This window comes from Protomyctophum parallelum (assembly GCF_964188405.1).
Source record: "Protomyctophum parallelum genome assembly, chromosome: 8".
Taxonomy (NCBI): domain Eukaryota; kingdom Metazoa; phylum Chordata; class Actinopteri; order Myctophiformes; family Myctophidae; genus Protomyctophum; species Protomyctophum parallelum.
Genome location: NC_139703.1, coordinates 43,855,708 through 43,877,666, shown reverse-complemented (window position 1 = coordinate 43,877,666; position 21,959 = coordinate 43,855,708). Strand labels below are relative to the sequence as shown.

Here is a 21,959-nt window from a genome sequence, read left to right as displayed (position 1 = left end):
CCTGGGCCAATGAGTCAGCAGTCTTCCCCTGCACTGTGCAAGGCTCAAAAAAATAAAATTAAAAAAAGTAAATCCATAACAAAACTAAACACAAGTAATAATAAGAAGACCTTTTTCATCAAATTATGTCTTAAAAATAGATTGAAAGTGTTGTGTTTTTAGGTTTTGTGGCTGTGGCCTTTGTAGTGGACTGAGCAGTTGTGTTGAGAGAGAATGTACCAAGGGATTTTATAGCAAGATATTTTTTGAGCTGAAATGTGTTTAAAAACATGGTGTTAAGTAGCCTATATTCAAAGGTTATGACACATTTGTGTAGAACATTCAAAGTTAAAGCCTAATTAATTTATACTGTAGTATACAGGCAGCTGCATCTGAACAATTGATTTGTGTAATGTGCACGCATTGCTCCTCTTTGATATGGCCTACACAACATCTGAAGATCACACTAGATTGCATGCTCTATTCAGTTAGTTAATAAAACTGGCCTAATGCCTATTTGTGCACTTTCTCCACTTAAATACTTGTGAGCTTGACAGCACATGACTTCATACAGTAGCTATCACTTACATAACTCATAAAACTCATAAAACCTTTTAACTGGGCAAAAAGCCTGTTACACAATAGCAACAATGACCATTATTGAATAGAAGAAATAAGCAAAAAATACTTTGTTGTGCTTTCCTATAGGAAGTGAAGGCATGGCACTCAGCCACACTCAGAACACAATATCTATGACACTCTCGTCTTTGATAGTATCCACCTTTCATTTACAACTTAGGTTTATGATGTTAATATGGCCTGTTACTGTAAATGGTAATGGACTGTTATTGAGGAAACTCACGGAATTTCTGAGGTCAAATAAGGATAGCATAGCCTTGGCCGGGCCAAGTTGGCCCGGTCAGGTGACTCACTCGAAAAATAAAAACATATAATATTTGACCCCACCTATTTTACTACGCACAGCCAAACTAGCTATATCTGTCGCTTGCATTTAAATTATTACATTTTTGATTTGCAGGTTGTAGAGCTATCTGTGTCCCTCCCCTTGAGCCCAGTCCGGACTGTCCTATCGAATCACTGGATTTCTGTGTTACATAATTAGGGTTCATGCGCGCAGCTCTTTCGGGGGTCGAAATAAAGAGAAACGGAATCATACCGGTCGCTCTTTTTGCACCAAAGCAGGGGAGGCGTGGGAGCATTAGCAGCCAGGGGTAAAGTAGTTTTTTCATTAAAATCTTTGCGATTTGATTTTGTGTTAAGCTGTGCGATATCGACCTTGATGACATTGATTGCAACATGCGCTTGATAGTTTGACAAGTTTTAAACTGTCACACTTGCTTAGCAGACTTTATTGGTACAAATTATAACAGTGCCTGCACATAATGTATACCTACCTACCGTAACCACCATAGACGTGATAGAATTGCTAGAGTTTCGGTAATATAGCCCATAGTTATTTTGTGCACATAGTCTGTTAGAACTCTGTTGTTCATGAGCTGTCAACTGTCAGTAAACGATTCGTGGATCCGATTGGTCAACCTGACTTGAACTGTCAGATCATTCATTATGTGATTGGCTGCGGCGAGTGGGCTGTGAGGACAGCGCGTCCCCGCCAAGTATTACAATCATATACACGTACAGTATACTTTCCTTGAGATTATATGCCGTGGTGTGCGTTGTGCGTTGTGCTCCATAGAAATGTCTATTTGTATGTCTCTAAATGTTTGTATGTCTTTAAATGTTTTGATGAATTGAACAATGTGGACCCTGTTGTAAACAAGTGTAATGCTTAATTGGGTCGTCCACTCACAGTTGACAGTCTTTGTATTGAGTTTGTGCTTAAAATGTACTGTAAATTCTACAAACTGTTAATAAATATTTCAATCAATTCAAAAAACTCCTCTATAGAACATTTTGAGAACACCTGAGGAGGATGAAGATCGCAGTGATTGGTCAGAGCCTCTTTGGCCAGGAGGTGTACAAGGAGCTGAGGAGAGACGGCCACGACATCGTGGGTGTCTTCACCATACCTGACAAGGATGGCAAGGCAGACCCACTGGGTGAGAGAGAGCCGTCCTGATGACATCAGCACGTGCTACTATCAGCTGTGAAAAAATTACAAATACATATGGCATGATGGCAACATCGTGAAGTTCAAGTCCTTAGTCCTTTAGACTGTACCAGCAAAAGAGTAAAGTAGGCTATCATTATCAAAGTTATGTTACAGTCAATTATTTTACTTTCTTTTATCACCTGCATTCATTCCTTCTGTCTCCTTATCATGATCCCAATTCCTATGACAGCACAGACCTTTATAAATGTGTCTTTGGCTTTGCTGTGGCGTGGTTGCTATGCTATCTAAAGCAATCCTTGCAAAAGAGACTTCTAACATTTAAACTGGTAACATAATAGGTGGATGTGACTTGGAATGTACCATGTAGTATCATGGTGAATTGGTGATGCAGCTTGTGACCTAAACAAAATGCATTACAGTAGAAGGCTGAAATCAGACATGTGAAAATAAGCAGGTGCGCTTCTCCTGGATGCTTACACTTCATGGGAACAATACAGTCACCGTTTGTTGAGATTAGAACAGACAAAACAATGCATAACTGAGCCTCTGTCTTGCATCCCTTATTGGATTGCTGCCATTTCCACCTGGGTGTGGATCCACAGATAGTTGCCATCAAGGGACGTTGTGGAACCTCTGTAAAGCAGCCATAAGCCGTAGATTGCCATACTCCTTTACCTGACATATAGTCTGATTTATACTGATATATGTCCTTTCCCTCTTCACACAGCCACAGAAGCTGAAAAGGATGGTATTGCTGTCTTCAAATTCCCTCGATGGCGACTAAAGGGTCAGGCTATCCCAGAGGTGGTTGCGCAGTACAAGGCAACAGGCGCAGAGCTCAATGTCCTGCCCTTCTGTTCCCAGTTCATCCCCATGGAGGTCATCGACCACCCGAAGCATGGCTCTGTAATTTACCACCCCTCGCTGCTACCCCTCCACCGGGGGGCTTCCGCCATAAACTGGTGAGTTACTTACTGGCAGTTACGGTTACGGCTGCACCTGTGATGGTTCAGCACATGAGAAAGTTTCACACAATAGTGTAATAAATGCATGGTAAATGGTGCATATACAAAAGCACTTTACATAGATTGTGCATTACATTCACCCATTCATACACCGATGGCGGAGGAAACCATGAAAAGCACCAACCTGCACATGGGGAGCAATTAGGGGTTCAGAGTCTTGCTCAAGGACACTTCAACACTAACTCTGGGGGAGCCCGGGATCAAACTGGGAACTTCATGGTTCCCATCCGGCTGCTCTACCGGCCACTCTACTCCTGAGCCACCCCATCTCATGTGGGTCTTTCAACTGAGTGATTACATGATGTGTTTGATTTAGCGATGATACAAGTGCAGACTAGACCACATACTGAAATACAGTTACAGATAATGATATTTTTTTTAGTCAAATGGAATTGGAGAGAGTTTGCATTACCAATGTTGATGCTAGACTCAGTTGCCATTTTTAAACTGTTTTCAAGGGAAATCTTTTTGTTGGCCTGGCTGTATCATATTAACAGGCCAAATTTGCATGTTCATTTAATCAGTGGTTTTCAAACTTCTTCATGGCAAGGACCCCCAAATTGACACTAATTAGCCCACAGACCCCCATTAGAAAATATATGCCAAGGACCTCCATAAGAGAAGATTTGTACGGCTCTAGCAGTGATTTTCAACCATTTTCACTTCAAGGACCCCCAGTTTAACCTGAATTAGGCTACGCCCCCCATTTAATGGCATTTCCATCTCAGGGACCCCCAATGTATATTGTAAAATCAAAGTTAATTTAACTCTGAGAGTGTACAAATGTTATATAACCCTTATATGCACTGTTTTATTGGTTTTACTCTTTTACTTGTTTTTTCTAATAAAGTTGTCCTTTTTCTTGTTCCCCCCCTGACCCCAACACATGTAAAGAGTGTCATGAATATATATATTATTATTATTATTAACAGACCCTAACAGGTCTGTTTGGTTCCATTTGTACACTCTCTGAGTTACAGACCCATAAGGGTCCATTCTGGTTTCTAATTATCATTTAGCTGGGGACCCCCGGAACCCCTAGGGGTCCCCGGACCCCACTTTGGGAACCACGTGTGCATTAAATGCATAAATCCAGCTACACTACAGTATGTCTTATCAGTTCATTCTCTTAACCATCTGCCCGCACATAGGACCCTGATCCATGGTGACAAAAAAGGCGGGTTCACAGTGTTCTGGGCTGATGATGGGCTGGACACTGGACCAATCCTGTTGCAGAGGGAGTGCGCCGTCGAGCCTGATGACACTGTCAACACCATCTACAAGAGGTTCCTCTTCCCAGAGGGAGTCAAAGGCACTGTAAGTCTGCTGATGGAAGATGCAATCGTTCTAATTCCATGTAAAAAATACATCAGCCAATCAAATCATCACATTCCGTGCTACAAACACAGACACATGCTCAAACACACCTACACACAAAGCTGTGCATAGGAGGGGAGAAATAAGGGGAAAAAAGGAATAACAGCAACATATATATTCTAAATCAAGATTAATGCCTGTAAAATAAAGTACATGTAGGTGGAACAGGTTATTGATCTTTAGCGTCTGTACTACGTCTGTTCTGGAAAGATATTCATAGTCTGCCTGCTCTGTAATAGTAACCTCTTAATCTTAATTTCCCAACATAACAAACACTGTAATAACAAAGTCCATAAAGATTGTGTTAACAGTTAACACCGCATGATGAAACTATGAATAGGGTGTGTGTGACGACACACCATCCGACACACCAGCTGCAGTAACTGAACGTTTTCATGTGACAAATTCCATCCACATAGGAGTTACTGATAATAATGCCTGGTTTCAACAAAATACAATTTAGATTTCCAGTCAATGAGTGTGCAGTTCCAGTCAATGAGTTAATACCGTGTTTACATTCACTCTGAACGTTAGAGGGGAATTCTTTCCTTGAAACAATAATGTGTTTTATTTGGGTTGTTTCCAGGTGGATGCTGTGCGTCTTATAGCGGAAGGGAAAGCCCCAAGGATCATCCAGCCCACGGAGGGAGCAACATATGAGTGCATACAGAAAAAGGACAATTCTAAGGTAACGTACTGTAGGCGTGGTTACATCGGTCAGAGGTGTGGTTACATCGGTCACATCTATTGTTCACGTTAGGATATATCTCTGCTAGTCGGGCTTTGGAGTAGTGGATCCTATGAAGGACTTTAAACTGTATAAGACTCAACTGTGCACACAAAGTGGAAGAATGAACCCTTTCTATTGCTTCGTCCCACCAATTATCCGAGAAGGTAACAATTCATTTCCCTCTCCCAGGCCATTACAACATACAGCTATTTCAATCACTTCACACTATGTACCAGCCAGGACCTGTTTTGTCATGCAATGACAATGAATTGAATTGCTACAGTACATTTGGTTGTCATATAAAGATGATCGATTACATTTGGACATATATCATGCTCAGGTAGAAAGAGTATACAACCAAAGATTCAACTGTACCAATGTTCAACATTGCTTTATTGGTAGTCTCGTGTAGCCAGACAACTATTCCACAATCTCCGAATGCTATCGTCGCAGTCCCACCCCCCCTTTCATGACGACGAGCGGCACGGAAGACAATTTCCCATTCATTTTTCCCATGGACGTTTCAGAAAGTATTTATTTAAAGACCTGTAAGGATCGGACAAAGCCAACTCGGATGGTGACAAATCATGACAATAAATACCTTTTTTCATCTAATTCTTCTAATAGTTAATGTAGGACCTTCTAGGTCACACATTTCTTCCATGTAGCCCATGTTTTGTAATGGCATCATCATGCTATTATGCCCGTGGATATACAGGTAGGAGATATACAGCTAGGTAGAGTAGTGGGGCGAGATGGAAAAGGGGCGTTACCCTCTAGATCCGCCTATGCATGTCTACTGTCCAATCCTGTGCCCAATCTGCTTTAAAAGGCTTTATTGCCATTGTGAACTAGTCACTATTTTATCTGACAAGAGGGTTTTTATCAATACATTGTGTACCTCTTTACAGCTGGAGAAATTGATGAGATTCTTATGGCTTTGACTATTGACAGATCGACTGGAACCAGACTGCTGAGGCCATCCACAACTGGATCAGAGGCAATGACAAAGTGCCTGGTGCCTGGGCAGAGGTTGACGGACAGGTACATGTTTATTTTATCCACATTTACAAATGTTAAATGTCAGTTTGATTGGCATAAATAAGGTATTGCATATTGTGAACTACTGTAGTAGTTCACAGTAGTGCACACAAAGGCAGTCTCCTAGTATTTGAGTCTCTCTAGTGTTTGATGCAATGAAAGGAATGGAAGTCTTGCCTCTGTTTGCTGTTATTTTTGTTCGAGTCCACACAACAGTAGTATTATGTAAATTCCATTTAAGGCGGAATTCTCACTTCAAATACACTGTGGTGTGTCTCTTCTCCCATAGAAAGTGACGTTCTATGGCTCAACTCTAGTTGACAATGGCACCGCAGCAAACGGACAACCCCTGGAGATCCCAGGAGCCAGTCGTCCTGGCATCGTCACCAAGGCGGGCCTGGTTCTCTTTGGCAATGATGGCAAGACTGTAAGTTAAGCATTAGGCAACATACTAGTTGCCTACTAATAATAGTTAATTTCCACACGTACTAACCACCTCTGCGTTACTTTATTGTACTGTTACGTTACCTCGCCTCAGACCAGTGTTGATTTCGTTGACTAAAACTATGACGGAAAATGTTTGTCGACTACCTTTTTTCACTGACGAAGATAATAAAACTAAATAAAAACTAAGCTATGGGCCTGAGCCTGCCGGCCTTTGCATGTCTTCCCCTAGCTCTGGTCCATAGCTCTAATGCGTTGCATTTAGAGCTATGTTACTCTCGACTTACGCCGCTCACATGAATGCAGACCAGCCTCTCACCAAAACAAACGCGGGTTGTGGCATTAGAAAGCCTACTTTCCTTAGTGGGAGCACTCTGAGCCCCCCACCACACATATAAACCGTACTTTTTGGGCAAAAGGGGATTTTGTTTCCACCGGAAAATAAATACTAAAAGTGTAAATACAGGCATTACGACGCCATCAAGGCCTGACAAAATACATTTGTCAAATCAACTGTAGATGTAGTCGACTAAAGTCTTATGGTTTTTAGTCGACTAAAACTAGAATGAAACAAACATTTCAGATGACTAAAATAAGACATTCAAAAGACCATAACTAAAACTAAAACACATGCTGTGCTACAAAAAGTGTGTGCGTGTGTGTGTGTGTTTTCTGTCAGTCAGTTGCTTGGACAGTTAGAAAACCAGTTGATATTGAAGGGAGGACGATTAATTAAATAAAGGAACATTGAATGGAACAGAGTGGAATCACATTCATGCATGAAGGGTTAAGCATCATTTTAATAATGCACCAAAAGTGAATGCACCAGATTTACAATGGGGAATTGGCATAGGCCTATAGCAATTGTCTCGAACTTTTGAAATGTACAAACTAATGTGGCAGGGAAGAGTCTTTACATAGTGATTGACTCTGTTGTACTAGACTAGAGCAAGCATGCAGTCAAATGAAATCTTCCATTGAAAAGTAAAGCACGTTCTTTTGAGTTCGCAAAAGCCAATTTTCAGATTATTAAACTAGCACAGTAAAAAGTTTTTCATTGACTTTGTGACATTTTTTTATATTTCTTATCCTCCATACATATTACATAAGATACTTGCAGTGTCACCCGTCCAATTAAAAAAATCTGCACTTGAACCAAAGATATTTTATTGCACCTACTTGTCCATTACCCAACATGTGTAGTCTCTCCACTGCTCTGTCCAATCAAAGAGTTCCAATGTTACTACTGCATCTCTTCTCTTCTTGTACACGATTGTCCTCAGTATTCATGCAAACAAATCCTCAATATCACTTGCTTATCTTGTATCCAATACCGTATTAGTTTATTTTATGTTTAATAAAGAGTGCTAGAGACAGGGAGACACATGTTAGGCTGTTACTGAACAAACACTATAGCACTGATTACCATCAGAAAAGAGAGTTGTTTGACCTAATATCCTTGCCAACATAATTTATAGGATTGAACTGATTCTTTATGTAAGCCAACCTGGAACACACCATGGGTTCCTGTGGCAGATTTCCATTGGCTTGCGGAAAGTTTGTTAATCAATAATTTTACATTTGTACCTTAGGCAATTATATAAGGGGCAGAGGTGGTCTACATTTTCAGATTATTAAAGACAGTGGTCTTAGAGGAGCATGCTGGTGGCCAAACTGGCCATTGGCCAAAAGGTTCCCGATTTGATCCCCAGAGTACCATCAGAATGTTTTTAAAGAAAGCACATTAAAAATTAATGGTTCAGATATTAACGGGAAAATGTCATGGAACAAAATGTTTATTACCCTTGGGCTTATTTTAACCTGACATTATGGGTCCGGCCGGGTCTAGCTCTGGCTGTGAAATTACATTACTACATTTCATGTATTCCAAATACACAGCCATAGATCGCTCCTATGACCGTCTGGTTAGCAGACTGATCTTTGCTACTTTGGTACACTTGTTTAACGTTATCGCACTGCATGTATACTCATCCAATTATTAATTCCTGCGACTTGTCATCTAGTTTCATATCCATTTGAAAGTTCCGGCAGAAAACGTGTGTTTAGTAAAACATCTCCACTTTTCCACGAGCTACATACATACAGACAACATTTATTGTCGGTGATGGGGCCCAAAATGATTGCTGGACTGAACAAATGGAAACTTCCTTTTTAGAGGATAATATCTGACTCCAAGTCGGGGTAATTAATAATTGGGGGGAAACACGCGGCGCTGCAAAAATGTGTCTGCTACCCAGGTGGTCATACAGGAGAGATTTTAATACATGATGTACTTGTAAATGCAATATCACAACAAGGTAATATGGGGTGTTGCATGGGGTGTTGCAGACAAGGAAATATGTCAAGGGAACCCATTGCTATTTAACTTATTTCTAGATTTACAATGGAGGGCTGGCAGTTTTAACCGAAAGACCAATGCCATGAACCATTTGCATGTGCTTGCTCATCAACAGCCTTTCAGTAAATGACTCGTCACAATCCAAACATTTATAGGGACTCTTCCCAATATGTTTTGTAAACATGTGGTTCCTCATAGTTGTACCTCGATTAAATGACCTCTGGCAGACATGGCACTTAAAAGGCTTCTCTCCTGTGTGAGTTCTTTCATGGTCTGTCAGGTGGCCCTTCTTTTTAAATGCTTTCCCGCAAGATTTGCACTGAAAGGGCCTTTCTCCTGTGTGCACTTTCATGTGAGTGCGTAGCATGCGCTGGCACCTCATTTGTTTACCACATATGAGACAGTCAAAGTTCCCCTCGGTTTGATGCTTGATGAGATGGCCCTGAAGCAAATCTCGTTGAGTGAAAATGTGATTGCATATATGGCAGCGGTAAAAGTTAATGTTCAACGCCTTCGCTTCAGAAGCGTTGGGGTCCGCCGAGGAGGGGTTTGGCTCACATTTGTCTTGAGCCTGTGTGCTGCTCTCCAGTTGCTGCACTGTTCTGATAAGTTCTTTTGTTAAAGGGTCCCCCCCATCGCTATCCTCTGTCGATGGTTGCCCCTCATTTCCCCTGGCCCAGAGCTCTTCCTTCTCCTCTTCTACCTTAATCTGGACTGGGTCTTTCTGTCCCACACTGGGATTGCTGTCCTGCTTGCCAAGCTGCTTCTTGGGGGACATTACTTTTGATGTGGGTACAGATAGTTTCTGGCAGTCTGTAAGGGCACAAATAAAATGTTGTTACCACTGGCCTGTACAGTATCATCTTTGCATGTGCCTGCAAGGTCATCGAGTTAGGTTGGTGGAGATTGTAAAATTGTTGCTGTGACTCAGAGTTGGGTTGATCAGCTATCTTGAGTTGGTCGATATGCATGACAATAATGTCCAGTTGTCCACACAAACCTTTAGTTTACAATAATCGTCACGGCAAGAGGATATCAAATTGCAACAGCATGGAAACAAATAATGCATCATATGAATTTAAATCCTAAACATAAGCTACATACAGTACAGTGTGAAAACTAAGTGTTGCAACTTGCATTCCAATATAAAAGTACAGTAGGCCTATGTTTAATTAACAGTAGGCCTATGTAAGCATTATTTAAGAATTAAAACACACAAAAGTTATGAGCCAACTGATATCCGACATTTGTGAGGATGTGTTCTACTAGGATTTCCCCCCCCCCCCATTTCGAACAGCTCCAGAACAGAACAGAACCCTTTCACAGCAGCCATCTTGACAGGTGTTAACTGTAGGCCTACAGGAGTCATAAGCTGTCCATGCAGGTGCAGAACACCCAAATGAAATGAAATATACCCACAATATTTAAATTGTTGAATATTTTCCCTTCCGATTGTCTAGTTTAGTAGTAGTCTGGACATGGACTGGACATGTTCATGGACATGCACTGGAGGACACACTGGACTGCATCATGTTATACTGAAAAAGATGTATTTGTCATAAAGACGGCATTTTGCCCCCAAAAGGTCCCATCATGTTTTAGCAGGCCTTGATTGTTGACAGTAGCGTTGCTGTTACACTTTAATTAGTGACCAATCGAAGTCCGTAACTGCAGAGGTCGCTGTATTGCCATTTTCGACCAATTCGCGGCCGATAGATGGATTCTCGTGCGCTCAACAAGCGAGTAAAGTTTACCATTATTTATTTACCATCATTTCTAAACAGTCGAGAACCATATTGGAATGTTTACCATTTTAGATTACCGATACGGGTAAACCGATGTGTGATCCGACGCCCGAAGGTTTGCCTTTGCCAAATAAAAAGGAAAGTAGGAAACAAAATTCGACAGGTCAATTATATTAGTGTAACATGTACCTGCCAAAACGGAGACCGATAACTGTATTCTAGGATGTATGAGGTTGATGAACAAACCTGCTCTCTGGAGTCTTATCTCCGGTTGGTAGACGAGATCCAGCAGTTTGTGCAATCTTTGATTTTCCACCTTTGTCCGCTGTACTTCTTCATGATAGTCAATTATTGTTTTCTCTACAAACCCAAATATCTCAATGGCAGCTGTAGTCAGTCGTTGTGTAAGAAACACGTTAAATGACTGTAGTGTATCAGTAGCCATTCTGCACGGAAAAGATGCCTTAAAAAAGGCAACACAGGAGTTGAATACTGAAGTCACTGATGATTTTACTTAGAACGTGTGCATGCAAATACAACACATTTTCTACAAGAAACAGCTGCATGTAAAGAGACGAAATATTGCTACCTAGCGTGCAGGAGTTGTAACAGCAGACTGCAGTTGGGAGGGATTTCAACATACATTTCCAAAATCGTATTCCTTGTCAAATTGTCTCCCAAAAATAGCCTGTAGGGCTAACGTCATTTTTCCTCACCACTGTATTTCATCTTTATTTATGGTTTTACATGATAACATTAATTTACTTGTATTTCATTTCATACAAGAGAAGATATACCTTTATTGAAAATCATAGCAGCAACAGCAGTAGCCCAGCAGTAGAATGACTACGAATCTACGATATTACACATTTCATGTATTCCATATGAAATTGGAAAATCATGAAATGTATGTTGAAACATAATATCAAAGCTATTCCAGGGTTACAACAGCAGTGACTGACACAGGAGGTATAGGTAGACTATAAGAGAGAGTCAAGAACTAATTGAAGGTAAATGATAATAAATTAAGATTCAATTAAATACTGAGCTGAGCTGCTATGTCACTCTAGATACAGTCACTCGATCTCTGAATGGAAGAATTAGTGAAGATGTGTACTTCCATCAATAAATATAAATGTACAGTGAATTTATTGTGTATGAATATACAACACACTATACACCTATTCACAATGAACATCAACAATTAGTAATTGTTGATATACTCTAATTGTCAATTAGATATATCATTTGTATAATTAACATGCTGTCACTGTCACATGTCCACCACTTACTAAAGTGATGGGCAGCAAACTGAACATTCGTCATCTACAGATTATGTATGAGCACAGAGGTTAATCAATTGAGATCTGAATTGTATTAGGCATGGGCATTGTATTTGCTTAGTTATATGAATAGGCTACTTTTAATTACGCTATAGTAATCAGTTGCTGTGTTTGACTTACCCTATAAAATGTATCAAGGCGAGACTACTAGTAAACACATTGCATGCACTAATGTTTTATCTCTCTTTCTCTGTGTTCTGTCTCCCTCTCTGTTTGGGTGCTGCCAATGTGCAGCTTTTAGTGAAGAACCTGCAGTTTGAGGATGGGAAGATGATCGCAGCATCGCAGTACTTCCGCTCTGGGGGAAGTACTGCTGTGGAGCTCACAGAGGAGGAGAAGGCATTTGCTGGACAGATGAGGGTAGGTATTCTGTCCCTTCTAGACTAGGCCACCGCCTTAAAACAGTCTGGCATGGCACAGAATTAAATGGAAGACTGTTATTATTGTATGTGAAATTAAATGATACCTTTTTTCCCATCGAAAATAGTAGCCATTCTGTGCAGAACTAAAGCAACTATCTCCAGCTCACTTTATGTGGTGTGTTGTTACAGACCGTTTGGCAGAGCATTCTGACTAATGTTGCTCAGATCGAGGACTCCACCGATTTCTTTAAGTCTGGTGCGGCCTCCATGGATGTAGTCAGGTAAAAAAGATGCCAACATCCCTCTCTCTTTTTCTTAAACTAAGATGAACATTAATATCCTTAGGTTATCTGGTTTTTGTTTTGTATCATATCCTATACATTCTCTACTCGCTTCTCTTTTATTTCACTGAACGTCTCTCTCTGCCATATATTCCCACCTTCCTCCATTCATTCCACTTTCCAAACATTCCTGTTCTCTTTCTTCTTGATATTTAGCTTAGTTATAATCCTTTTAGACATCTTATTACTGTATATGTCTTCATCACAATATAATACTATTACGTTCCCTCGCATTCCCTTGGAACACTTTTGTGTCCCCCCTCTTTTTTTCTTTTTGCTAACTCTTCTTACAGGGGTACATACATGTGTATCTTCTTGTTCTTGTGCAAGTATTTCGCCCTTTTTATAATCATAGGCAATATTGTTTTGGCTCTACAGCTCTGATCCGTACACCTGTACTTGTGTATCTTTGGTGTTATACTGTACGTCAATCTGGATGATTCTCATGCTTTTAATGGGTACAAGTGTACAAAAATGATAAATCTTTAACTTCCTTTCTTTCTTTCTTTCTTTCTTTCTTTTCTTCCTTTCCATCTGTAGACTGGTGGAGGAGGTGAAGCTGCGGGCCAGCAGCTGCCAGCTACAAAACGAGGATGTCTACATGAACACTACCTTCCAGGACTTCATCCAGATGTGTGTCAGAAAGCTCCGTGGAGAGGATGACGAGGAGGAGCTGGTCGTAGACTATGTCAGTTTGAAACATTTATTGTCATATACATTAAAATATAGATCCAGTGCATTTCAATGCAACACAAAGCTAATCTATTGGACAATCTAAAACCTATATTATATAACAGAAAGGTACTACAAGTTAACAAATACTGTAAAACAGTTTGTCGAATACAGTTCATAGCCATAGTCCTCAACAATTACATGCCAGGTTTGAAGTCGATCGGTCAGACGGTTCTCAATATATGCGGGGGACAGATGCACAGAGATTCCATGTATTTATAGTGATAATATCATGTCACTCAACTACTTAAACCCTATATACTTCATTGATTGATGTCCCCCAGAGGTCTACACTAGGCACCTTCTTTTTTCCTTCTACACCAAATCTCTAGCCTACCAATAAGCTCACAACATGTCACAAAGCGACACCATGTGAGCTTGTAGATCTGTTATTTTTGCTAAATGTTTGACTATTATGACATGCCCAGAATAGGGGCACGAGGGTGCAAGTGGTTAAATAGCCTGTTCTACCCTTCTCATCCTTACTTGCATGATGATCGTTTTCTTTTCCACTGGAAACACATACCTTTAAGTTGTGATTGTATCCTTTAAATCACAGTACAGATTAATTTGTTTGTCTGACTCTGTAGCCTAACTATTTTTATCTGCGGGGTAAATATTTCCCCAGGTGGAGAAGAATGTCAACAACATGACCATCAAGATGCCCCACCAGCTCTTCATCAATGGAGAGTTTGTTGACGCAGAGGGAGGAAAAACCTATAAGAGCATCAACCCCACAGACGGCACGGTAGGAAGACAGAGATTTAAGCACACATCAATACACACGGGCCCCTTTTCCACCAAAATAACTTTGGTTCTAGAACTGGTTCTGTTCTAGATTATTGGAACCCATCTGCTTTCATAGAACCAGTAGCCATTTTTGGTTCCAGTTCCGAACCAACTTTTAGGGTTCTGAAACAATTCATTATCAGAGTGGAAACACTCTGAACTGGTTCAATATTAGGTGGGGGTAAATAACCAACCGGCTCAACCCCTGTGTAAAAGAGGCCACAGAGAGGAGAATGTTCAGTATGACGTGGTGGTGATGCATGTCCTAGACCAGGGGCTACAGGAATATCACAAGGGAGAAAAATATTTAAGAATTTCAGTCGTCAACATACTTAACAAATGTCAGATATCAGCCAGGACAGAATACATGTGTATTCAATACACAGAGTGAATTCCTACAGAATAAGCAACAAGTATGTCTTAGTCTCTAATTGTCCCACCAGGGGGTGCTGTGGTATAACAATGCACACCTCAGATTCCCTGTACCTTATATAGTGGTTGTCAAACTTAATTTCAACTCAAGGACCCCCATAACTCTCAGTTACAGATGTGCAAGGGTCAATTTGGAACCCCCTCAAGCAACCCTGACCCCGTACCACTGGCCTATATGAAGGATTTCCAGTGGGATAATGTTTCTTTAGTGGTGATCAAGCTGTTCCCCTTTCAATTTGCTGAGGCAGTTTTCTGTCTTTTGTCTCTAGGCTATTTGTGACGTGTCTCTGGCCCAGGTCAGTGATGTGGACAAGGCTGTGGCAGCTGCTAAGGAGGCCTTTGAGGAGGGAGAATGGGGCAGGATGAACCCCAGAGACAGAGGCAGACTCATCTACAAGTCAGTCCTTTCACCAGACATTTGAAAGTGTTTAGCTGACAACTGACAAACCAATACAGTAACTTGTGAAACAAAACAAAAGTATACATAATCATTCAAGTAACCAGTCAGAAACTATACCGTGATAAGTGCACAGTTGATTTCAAAGAGAAAAGGTTTCTGTATAAAGGAAATGAATTTGTAGTAAATTATGATTGCCACCCTGACCATCGTGACATCTCCGCTCAAAGGCTGGCTGACCTGATGGAGCAGCACCAGGAGGAGTTGGCCACCATTGAATCCATCGACTCTGGAGCCGTCTACACACTGGCTCTGAAAACTCATGTTGGAATGTCCATCCAAACCTTCCGCTACTTTGCCGGATGGTGCGACAAGATCCAGGTCAGAATGACATGTTGACTGCCTATATGTCCTATACCTTCCTGTCCTAACACAACAGCGTAAGTCGTTCTACAAGCTCACAAAGTGTTACATCACACATGTTTGTGTGCTTGTAGATCTGCCCTTTCCACTATTTCTGAGACTTTTTGAGAATTACTACTGAATTGATATGAATAGGAGTGACGGACACTTACGATTATCTGTCCTCCTTGACAGGGCTGCACCATCCCCATCAACCAGGCCAGACCCAATCGTAACCTCACCTTCACCAAGAAGGAACCTATTGGGTGAGAGCAGGGCAGTTGGAAGCTATGGAATTATCCAAAGATAATACATTACAACCCCAAAGTGTACAGATGTTAAGCGTGAAACAGATGTGTTTTTGCCAGTTTCTGAATGAGTGAATTATTCCCCCTGCCAGGGTGTGTGCCATTGTGATTCCCTGGAACTACCCCCTGATGATGCTGGCGTGGAAAGCTGCAGCCTGTCTGGCAGCTGGAAATACAGTAGTCCTTAAACCTGCTCAGGTCAGCACCCCAAACTAAATGGAATTTAAAATTGCATTTTCTAGGCCTGAAAAATGATCTGCAATTATCTTAACATTTTTTAAACATCAGGGACATTTCTAAATTAAAACACACAAAATCATGATGGTAAATTTGTTTTGGTTCCTTATTGAAGGCAGAAATACTGTCATAGAATTTGGCACAAAGGGAAAAAAAGGAATAGGAATTCTTTGGAATTTCATTGGTAAAAAGGAGTGGGAACCCTACTTAGTGAATCACATTCATACCATTTTAAATGAAAAGGTTCATGTTAAGACTTTGTTAACATTGCTATGAATTGATTTGTATCCATGTACCTGCAGGTGACGCCACTGACTGCTGTGAAGTTTGCTGAATTAGCGGCGAGGGCAGGGTTCCCGAAAGGAGTTATTAATATTCTTCCTGGAGCAGGTATACGAGCACATACACAAAGAATATACGTACATACTCAGCTTCTAAGGGCCAAACATTCAACCTGCTCTAAACTGCCAAGTTTGCCAAAGAGCCTGCCCCATGACAACGCTGCACGTAACTTCATCCCATTATGAACATGCATACAGGCACAAGGTTATGGGCTCCGAATGGCCCTCCAAAACCCCTGCTAAATCAGATAGCACTGTGGTGTCGCCGTTAAACATTAGCCTTGGGATCGAATCCTTCTCATCGCAGTATTTAGTTTAAGGTTTAGGTATAGGTTTGTTTTGATTTGTCATTAAGCTGCGATTTCTATTTCTCTGTCCACCAGGCTCTCTTGTGGGTCAGCGGCTGTCTGACCACCCTGACGTACGCAAGCTGGGCTTCACTGGCTCCACCGAGATTGGAAAACATATCATGAAGAGGTGAGAGACGTCTGAATACAAATGAACATTACACATTATAAGCATTTCACACTCCCATTCTAAGCATTGTGTGTATGTGTGTGTGTGTGTGTGTGTGTGTGTGTGTGTGTGTGTGTGTGTGTGTGTGTGTGTGCGCGTGCGTGCGTGCGTGCGCGCGTGCGTGCGTGCGCATGTGTGTGTGTGTGTGTCCCTCCAAAGCTGTGCAGTCAGTAACGTGAAGAAAGTATCTTTGGAACTGGGGGGGAAATCACCCCTCATCATCTTCAGTGACTGTGATATGGACAAGGCTGTTCGCATGGTTAGCACATTTAGCTAGTAAGGTCAGTTCATGATGAATGTTATATATTTCTATTGAGTTTGAGTTGAGTGTTGTGTGCCTTGCAGGGTATGAGCTCAGTGTTCTTCAACAAGGGAGAGAACTGCATTGCGGCCGGCAGACTGTTCCTGGAGGACAGCATTCATGACCAGTTTTTGCAGAGAGTGGTATGTTTCTTATTTCTTATTAGTTAAATCACAACTAAAGACCTTTCTGTTTTCCGCTGCGTTTGATTGAGTTATGAATGAATGGCTTATTTCGATCTTATACCGTTACAACATTACAAGAATCATACCAGTAAGACGCTTTTCCCTTTTTTTTAAATTCACATTTTCGTGCGTAAAATGTGTGTCAGGCGGTGGCACGGGCCCCCATGAGGATTATGAAAACTATTCGTCCCTGGTTCTGTGTATATGTATAGCACATTGAATTGCCTTGAAATGTGCTAATAAAATGGCCTTGCCTACATAAAAAAGTCATCATAAAAATACATTTGACTCCATTTAGTAAGTTACGGTTACGGTATTTTACTGTACATTTGCATATGCGAAATTGCTTCTCTACATTTATCCGGCATAACTATTATTACAGCACAGTTTTTCTATTAATAACTTTCAGCATTTTGACCGTCTGTTGTGCTTGAACAGTTGGCAAACAAACTGTGTAGAGGTTGTAAAAAAGAAAAACTGCCATATCCTCATTTGGACAATTTTCAGGTTGAGGAGATTAAGAAGATGAGGATTGGTGATCCCCTTGACCGCTCCACAGACCATGGCCCTCAGAACCACAAAGCTCATCTGGACAAGCTGGTGGAGTATTGTCAGACAGGGGTGAAGGAGGGGGCAACCCTGATACTAGGAGGCAAACAGGTGGACCGACCAGGTGAGGCACATTCCATCACTGAATATTACTACTAGCTCTACTGCTATTGCCACTAATCCTATCCAATCCACTTTATTTATATAGCACAGTGACATTTCACAACTCAGGATTTACAAAGTGCTGTACAGAAGGTTAAAAGCTAAATACACTGTAAAGCTAAACCATACCGGAAATACCAGCAAAATCACACAGTAAAAGAACAAATAACAACAAAGCCAAACAAAAGACACAGAAACTTACGGAATTAAAAGTAAAGGTGGGTCTTAAGGCGAGATTTAAAAGTCTCGATGGTGAGGGCCAGTTTGACATGGGAGGGGAGCTCATTACACAATTTAGGGGGCTACGACAGAAAAGGCTCGGCCACCTCTGGTCTTTTTTTGTGACCTTGAGATTCAAAATGCCTGCAGAATGTCTCCAATGGCCTTGAGGGAGTATAAACCTTTATAAGATCACAGAGATACTAAGGTGCCAGCCCGTTCAGTGATTTGAAGACAAACAATACAATCTTAAAATCAACTCTAAAACGAACGGGGAGCCAGTGAAGAGAGGCCAGAACAGGCGTAATATAGTCACGCCTGCGGGTTCCAGTTAGGAGACGCACCGCAGCATTTTGGACCAACTGTAGATGTGCCATGGAGGCCTGGTTTAAGCCTGTTACTCTTTAATGATATACTTGATATAAATATGTTGTAATCATTTTCCAGAATAAATGACATAAGAATTAATAAACCAGTTGTGTTTTTAACGCATATGAAAAACCCAGGAATTGAACTGTAGTGTGTTCCACTAGAAAAACATTGCACGCCGTTGGAGCCATTCCTTCGTATTTAGAGTAGTTTAGTTGTTTGTCTGTGTCTGCATGTTTTGTGTGCTTGTCTATGCTTTAACACCTATTTTGCGACTGTGCCTCCAGGTTTCTTCTTTGAGCCCACGGTCTTTACTGATGTGCAGGACCACATGTACATCGCTATAGAGGAGTCTTTTGGCCCTGTCATGATAATCTCTAAGTTCAAGAGTGGGTGAGTGGAAAGGCTGGTTTCATCCATACTATATAGTTCACATGATTTATGATTTATCTTAACTCACTATATCACATCATCTCACATGTCATTTCTAACCCTTCATTTCAGTTCAGTTCAGTGCATTTATTGTCACAGGTAGATTTGTAGCCAGAAATAATACTAAGCATACAATACAATATGTATTTGTATTGAAAACAATACAATTAGCCAACTGTGCAGACTACAGTAAGCCAATGGCTCTAGATGTGAAAGAGTTTGTCCAGCTATTGGAAAAAGGCTGAACTTCCTTTAAAATAATCAGATTCTGTTCTGCTGTTCTGTTCTTGTATTTATATATATGAAGAAGAAAACCCATGAATAAATAAATAAAGTATTTTGGACTTGCAATCAATATAAAACCATAATATCACTCAATGTAGGGTTTTGTTTGGACACTGTAGTGAAAATGCCATAATGTCTTTTTTTGTAATACCGTATGTATTTGTCGATAGCTTCTGAGCACCACTGCACAAAATCCTCAACTATTGGCCCATGCTCAGTGTATTTGCTAACTATGTCCTCCTTCCTCGTTTCCTTCATTCCCACAGTGACGTGGATGATGTGTTGAGGAGGGCCAATGCCACAGAGTACGGTCTGGCGTCAGGTGTGTTTACACGGGACATCAGCAAAGCCCTGTATGTCAGTGAGAAGCTCAACGCTGGCACAGTGTTCGTCAACACTTACAACAAGACCGACGTGGCATCGCCTTTCGGAGGCTTCAAGCAGTCTGGCTTTGGCAAAGACCTGGGTAAGCTATGCCATTAACAGTAGCCTGCCCTATGTATATACGTAACTGGTACGCTGAAAAAAGGTTTGTAGAGAGAAGTATTTTGTGTTTTAATGTACTTTCATTGCACTTGCTTTTGATGAAAACATATTTTTTTCTCATGTTCGATATTAAATACAGTAATTCCCTATTTTACCCAGTGAGTGTAGAAAGCTAGATCTTCTTACTGTGTGATTTGGTAACACGCCCGGTGCTTGTTGACCTTCTGGTAGTATCACTTGTAAGGAGTGTAATGAATGCCTTGCCCTTCACTTACTCCAATAGGACAAGACGCACTCAACGAATACCTGAAGACCAAGGCTGTGACCATTGAGTACTAATTACAAGACCTGAAGAAGACTAAAGTCTAATTAATACTTAATTAATACTTACTTGGACAATATGTCCCAGGCGCAAATTATGCACATTTGTATTTATTCATCAATATGAGTGGCAACAAATACATCTGACTAACATTATTCACATAATGTAAACCTCAGCTGAGCTTGGCTTCTGTTAGAAAGGCTTCTATTGTAACATGCTAACTGTCACTGAACTATACATTTTTGTTGTTGGGTGGAAACCTTGTAGGCCTATGTCCAAAACCTTTCCATGAACTATATGTACTGTGTTCCAATGGATCCATTGCTATTATTTAGTCACAAGCTCTTATTTATACTTTTCATTGGATATATAGTTATACATTTCACAGAGAGACATAACTACTTTCAACCTGGCCACACTATTTTGGGCATATCATTCTTTTTTTTTTTTCTTTTTTTTTTTTTTTATCCCACGATTTTGTAACGATTTTTGGGCATATCATTATAGGTCTCACTACGTTTGCGTGACACTGACATATATATCTTGGCATACAATAGGGAGTTATGAAAAAAAAACAGAAGATGAACTATGGAGATACAAGGTTTTTGCCCGACAGTGACCTTATGCATAAGTCGGTAGAAAGCGTCATGAAAAAAAAATCCAGAGATGTTATATGCACAAGTAAACAAGAGTTATTATGCACATACTATATGGATGGTGATAAGACAAAGAACTTCCTGCTTCTGACAGAAAAGTACCTAAAAAGAACTGGAACCTATGACCTTGGCTTGTCAATCAATTTTCTGTCGCTGTCAGGCAGAAACCTCTTCTATATTTTGTTTTTTCTGTAAATGAATGCCCTACAGTTTGCCATACTCTTACTACAGTGTCACACAAAAGTCTACTGTACAAGCTGAAAACCTGTCATGACATGAGCTGCTATATTGTTGCTACATTTGAATTCTGAAAAGTAACCGTTTTTGGACATATGTTTCCACTCGACAGCAAAAAATTTGCATTTTTGTACGCCAACCATAAGCCATGTCAATATGTTCCCCTTCCTTCAACTGTGACTACTGATAGTAATGTTTGCTTTTAAATGTGTATTAATTTGTTGACGACATGAATCCACACATCATCCTATTAATAATGGTCTCTTTTTTTAAGCTACATTGTAATTATTAGTATATGTGCTGTGTGCTTAACTATGCAAATAGAGAACATGACTGACTACTAAGACTGTTTTGTAATCAATATAACTGACTCACAAGAAGAATTTAAATAAATTGTATACATTTTATAGTTTTGCTACAGTAGGTCAGCATTGTATTACATATAACCTTTGCAAAAGATTGTTTTTACTCACTCACAAATTAATTTATGGAAAATACAACCACCTTTCCTCTTTGTTTGTACAAATTGATTTTAAATAATTATGCAACATTTCTGATTCACAAGATAAAGTACTTGCAAAGCAAAAACTTGATATATAATTAATTCTGCTTTGGTAAACATTCACTGCTGTATACATGTATGCATGAAGTGTTTTAATATGATCTTGGGTTACCATGAAACAGCTGTGCCCTGGACTCCCATAATTCTTGCCTATTTTCTTTCTCTCTTTTTTTTTCTTCCTTTTTTGGTGTACTGTCTT

General features: G+C 40.4%; 2 protein-coding genes across 2 annotated transcripts; one reads left to right on the top strand and one right to left on the bottom strand.

Moving 5' to 3' along the window:
• The first annotated feature begins 1,097 nt into the window (after positions 1 to 1,097).
• On the top strand, positions 1,098 to 20,414 carry aldh1l1 (aldehyde dehydrogenase 1 family, member L1). Its single transcript, XM_083770858.1, has 23 exons — positions 1,098 to 1,211; positions 1,909 to 2,060; positions 2,802 to 3,036; positions 4,251 to 4,416; positions 5,063 to 5,164; positions 6,161 to 6,250; positions 6,537 to 6,674; positions 12,373 to 12,498; positions 12,690 to 12,781; positions 13,382 to 13,529; positions 14,202 to 14,321; positions 15,064 to 15,191; positions 15,422 to 15,572; positions 15,789 to 15,859; positions 15,994 to 16,099; positions 16,441 to 16,528; positions 16,863 to 16,956; positions 17,155 to 17,254; positions 17,341 to 17,439; positions 17,989 to 18,154; positions 19,068 to 19,173; positions 19,764 to 19,963; positions 20,267 to 20,414. The coding sequence occupies exons 2-23, from the start codon at positions 1,934 to 1,936 to the stop codon at positions 20,320 to 20,322; spliced, it is 2,709 nt and encodes a 902-aa protein (XP_083626984.1). The 5' UTR covers positions 1,098 to 1,211; positions 1,909 to 1,933; the 3' UTR covers positions 20,323 to 20,414.
• Positions 8,023 to 11,302, bottom strand: LOC310862787 (uncharacterized protein). Its single transcript, XM_083770859.1, has 2 exons — positions 11,042 to 11,302; positions 8,023 to 9,863 (listed from the first exon to the last, which is right to left on the bottom strand). Exons 1-2 carry the CDS (start codon positions 11,238 to 11,240, stop codon positions 9,091 to 9,093), a joined length of 972 nt encoding a protein of 323 aa, XP_083626985.1. The 5' UTR covers positions 11,241 to 11,302; the 3' UTR covers positions 8,023 to 9,090.
• Positions 20,415 to 21,959: the final 1,545 nt, after the last annotated feature.